At 38.4% G+C, this 5,000-nt stretch overlaps 1 protein-coding gene across 1 annotated transcript in view; it reads right to left on the reverse strand.

Annotated features, from left to right (window-relative positions):
- LOC147470795 (uncharacterized) overlaps positions 1-4,921 on the reverse strand; it is a 16,711-nt gene extending 11,790 nt beyond the window's left edge. Inside the window, exons 1-6 of the mRNA XM_086542148.1 lie at positions 4,849-4,921; positions 4,464-4,649; positions 3,291-3,403; positions 2,706-2,831; positions 1,039-1,197; positions 205-382 (exon numbers count right to left, since the gene is read on the reverse strand). Of these exons, the coding sequence (XP_086398274.1) occupies positions 205-382; positions 1,039-1,197; positions 2,706-2,831; positions 3,291-3,403; positions 4,464-4,649; positions 4,849-4,921 (835 nt within the window). The remainder of the gene's footprint in view (positions 1-204; positions 383-1,038; positions 1,198-2,705; positions 2,832-3,290; positions 3,404-4,463; positions 4,650-4,848) is intronic.
- Between the last annotated feature and the right edge of the window lie 79 nt (positions 4,922-5,000).

Consider the following 5,000-nt stretch of genomic DNA (forward strand, 5'->3'; position numbering starts at 1 on the left):
GAGAGAGTCAAGGGTGACCCCATGCACCCACCTCCACCTCAAGCTAATCTACCCCCCTCACCCCAACCCCAACACCATCCCAAAGTGTACTCTCTCCATCCATCCCTCTACCCCCCCCCTCCCCCATCCCCTCAGTCCTAGCAAAGGAGGGGAGTAGAGGAGAGGTTCAAGGACAACCCACGCAGCACACACCCACATCCTCACCCTGATCTCCCTCGAAGACCCGCCTGGCCTCCGCGACCTCCTCTATCGTCCTGGGTGAGGGGATGGCGCCCCCGAGTCCCCGGCACACGTACACGGCGTCCGGGTGGCGCATGAACGGCAGCTTCACCGTCACCTGGCCACGGGACACGGAGCGGCACAGGTGCTGCAGGGGCACGCGCTGGCGGGTTCGGGGCGTCGAGGGCGAGGTTGGAGGAGAGGGGAGAAGGTTGTTTATGGGGAAGCATGCTTTGTCGGTAGCAGTATTGTTGTTATTACTATTTTTAAGCCTATTTTTTCGTTCTGGTTATGGTTCTGGGTTGGATGAGATTTTGTAAGTATCTGGGGCGGGAACTGAAGCTCTAACAGTATTTGATTTCAGTATTATCGGAAGGATGGAGTTTGGATGCAGTAGGTGTCATTTTCAAATCTTTACGGAAATGTGAATTTATGACATGTAATAAATCATACTAAATATCAAGGCTATTTCAAACCAATGATCAATGATAAAGACGAAGAAGAAGAAGGAGAGAGAGAGAGAGAGAGAGAGAGAGAGAGAGAGAGAGAGAGAGAGAGAGAGAGAGAGAGAGAGAGAGAGAGAGAGAGAGAGAGAGAGAGAGAGAGAGAGAGAGAGAGAGAGAGAGAGAGAGAGAGAGAGAGAGAGAGAGAGAGAGAGAGAGAGAGAGAGAGAGAGAGAGAGAGAGAGAGAGAGAGAGAGAGAGAGAGAGAGAGAGAGAGAGAGAGAGAGAGAGAGAGAGAGAGAGAGAGAGAGAGAGAGAGAGAGAGAGAGAGAGCAAATCACTCAAGGACGAGTACTATTTCTCGAGCCAAACTCACCTCCTCCTCGAGCTCGTATATCTGCCACTTCCCCGACCAGGCCACAAGGTCGCCCTCGAGGTTGCTCTCGCAGTTAGCCATACTGAGAATCTGCTCTTCTGGCAAAACTCGACTCCACATGTTAATCTGACTCAACTTCCCACTCAGTGAGTACTTGATCTGTTAAGGTGAGTAATGGCTGCGTGAGTGAAAATGACCACATGAGTCAAAATCATTACATGAATTAAGATTACACGAATTAAGATTAGAAATTTATATGAATAAAATAAGTTTAGATTGAAACTCTTAGTGAAATAAACGACAAACCATAGTTAGAAATCCAAGAGGCATGAATTGAATTACACAAATGATTGAAGTTGAAATTGCATTCCCATTTCATCATATTCCTGAGAAGAACTGAAAGTAGGATAATTGCAGATTGTTCATATCATGTGGATAGTGATATAAATGAGACTGAATAACATCATAACACCAAAAATGTAATTAATACGTTACGTCATCATGCAATTCTAATGAGGAGACGATCGAAACGCCTTAATTACATCTCTTGCATTAATTAATTCAGTGTTCATATCATGTTAGTAGTGATGTTATCTTAAGGAGTAAGTTATGATGAATCATGAAAATGTAATTCCTACTAACACGAAGAAATTCTAGAATGTACTAAACCACATGAAAGTTTCCTCTCGTGTAATTTGTTTGAATTATCTTAAATTCGAGAAAGACGATGAAAAATTGACTTTCCTTCGTCTACAAAACAATCATTTTCTAAGATAATGCATTCAAATGATCGCGAATATCAATAAAACTTTAATCAATTAATCCAGAAAATTTATAATGCAAATCACGGTATTAATAATGATCGTGATAATGATTATTGTATTGATAAAATGTTTATGAGAATTATGATAACAAAATAACGATGATGATGATAATAATGATAATGATGGTAATATTGATAAAGGTAATCAAAATTATGAAAGTAATGATGACGATAACAATAATGATAAATATGATAACAGTAACACTTATAAGAACGACAATGATAATATCAACAAAAATGATAACACCTATACCACTAACTCTTATGATAATGATGATAAAGAATTGATGATGATAATGATGACGATGAGGATAATGAGGAAGATAATGATAATGATTAGGATAATGATAATGATAAAAAATAATGTAATCACAATAATGACAATGGTAAGGAGGAGGATGACAACAATAATGATAACAATGATAACAATGAAAATCAGATGTTACAAAATAATGGTAATAAAAATGATAGTAACAGTAATGAAAATAGTAGATAAAATTAGGGATGATGATAATGAAAATGATGATAATTATATCAATAATCATAATGGAAAAGATAATAATAATGATAATAGTGGTTATGAGGATGATAATGATAATACCAATAATAATTGTAAAAATGATAATTATAATAATAGTGATTGTATTACTGATGATAATGATAATAAAATGATGATAGTTATGGCCGTAATAACAATAAGGGCAATAGTAATAGTGATGATGATAATAACGATAATAATAATATGATGATTATAATAATAACAATGAAAAGGATAAGAAAAATGATGATCATGATATTAATAATAATAACAATAATGATGATAGAACTAAGCCAAGAAGCAAACCTGGAACTCATCCTGACCCACGATGACGTCACGAACATAAGGATCTTTTTCAAACTCGTAGGATTCTTGCATGATCAGCTCGCCGTTGAGGTACACGCGTCCTTCTTTCTTGGACATGTCGCGGACCTACGGCGAGGGGGGAGGAGGGAGGGGGGATGGGGAGGATGGGAAGGAGGGGGGGTGAGGGGATAAGGGGGATGGGAGGATAGGGGGGATGGGGGGATAGGGGAGAAGGGGTGGGGGAATGGGGGAGGGTAGAGGGTAAGGTGAGGATAGGGGTAGATAGTGTCTATTTTAGATATTTGTTTTTGTATTGTTTTTTTTATGGGTTTTGTTATTGTATTTTTTTGTTTTGGGGAGAACTATTCAAGTCTGGAAGTTTTCGTTTAATATGTAGAGGAGCAAACACACATAGACACACACACATAAACACACACACACACACACACACACACGTACACACACACACACCCACCCACCCACCTAGACCCTTTCATCAAACGGAAAAGAGCATCGCAGACAACCGAGAGTAGATTCAAACCCCATAGAAAATAGATTCCAAATGTCGAAGAAGAGAAGACTTACATGGCAGTAGTGATACCACTTATTGGTCGCGAGGTTTCCGGGGAGGGGATAAAACCTCGCCAGACCGCCGTATTTGGTGCGAATTTTCTCGAAATAAACCTCGAAGGAGATGGCTGTAAAAGAGAAGAAGAGGTAAATGAATAGATAAGAAAACAATAATAATAATTAAAAAAACGCGAAGGAGATGGCTGTAAAAGAGAAGCAGAAAATGAATAGATAAGAAAACAATTGTAATAAAAAAAAAACGCGAAGGAGATGGCTGTAAGAAAAAAGAATAAAAACACATAAAAAAAAAATGAAAATAAGATTAGAAAAAAGAAAGACAAAGAATTTCCACAAATACGGGTACATTTCTGAGCGTTCATTCCGCTCAACAAACAAATCAGTGAGGAAAAATAAAACCGACAATTAATAATGACTTTGAAATGACGTTGAATCTTAAAGAAATCTCTATTGTAGTGATAATGCTAATGTTGCTGATGTTACTGATATTGATAGTAATCGTTGTTAACAAAACATCAATATTGATAATATATAGTATATAATTATAGTAGTAATGATAATGACAAGGATGATGATAATAATGATAATAATAATTATGATGATAATGCTAGCGGTGATGATGATGGATAATGATAATAACAATAATAGTAATGGTAATGATAGTGACGAAAAAATGAAATAACAACAATAATAACAACAATCACAGTGATATTATTAATCACAATAACAATGATAATGATGATCGTAATGATAATAATTATAATGATGATATTGATAGCAATGGTAAAGATGATGGTAATGATAACCATAATAATAGTAATGGTGACAATACTAATGAATACGATGATGATGATAATAATAATGATAATTCAATGATAATAATGGAAATGATAATAATAATATTAATAATAATGATAATAATGAAGCACTACTTCTACGGCCGTTAGCGCTATTAATGACAGCAATGGTGATATTATTGGTAACAATTAAAAAGTGATAACAATAACAACAATAAAAATTATAACAAAAAACTAACACTCATAACATAATCCAGCAAGAGTAACAGACACCATCAACATTCACATCGACAATAACAATAAAAATGAGTCTACCCCCCTCCCCCACCTCCCCCACCCCGCGTGCAATAGCAAACTGCAAAAGTGCACCCACGGTCGAGGTCAATGTCTGTTTGGTCAAGCAGGTAGATGACGGCGGTGAGCAGCCTGAAGACCCAGATGTTGAAGCGCAGGCAGAGGGTGTAGTCGCCCACCACCCTCACCGGCCGCCCGTACTGCGCCCACGTGCTGATGCGTCGGGCGCCGTCGCTGTTGAACCCCAGGACTAAGACCTCGTTGTCTGGGGTTCAAGATGTGGTGGGGTTCGAGGGAGAAAGTATTGGTGAGGTCGGTTATGGTTGTGTGGATGTGTTTGGATGCTTTGGTTGATGGAGGCAGATGGTGTGGGTCTTACTTGGTTGATCCATATGCGATATGTAGGTCAATTTATGCTTATTCGTCTATTTGTTTTTCAAAAGAAGGAAATATGAATGATGTACCGTTCTGGGCTTTGGTGAGGATGTTGCTGAAGGTCAGAGCCAGAAGGGAGATGAACAAAATCCGGAACTCCATTTTGGAAAGACTAAAAAGGACAAAGGATATAGTTAGATTCAGGCGTTGTTATTCATCAAACACACACACACACACACAC

Source organism: Penaeus japonicus, unplaced genomic scaffold (genome assembly GCF_977035675.1).
Source record: "Penaeus japonicus unplaced genomic scaffold, GWHDUDI00000001_assembly GWHDUDI00000012, whole genome shotgun sequence".
NCBI lineage: Eukaryota > Metazoa > Arthropoda > Malacostraca > Decapoda > Penaeidae > Penaeus > Penaeus japonicus.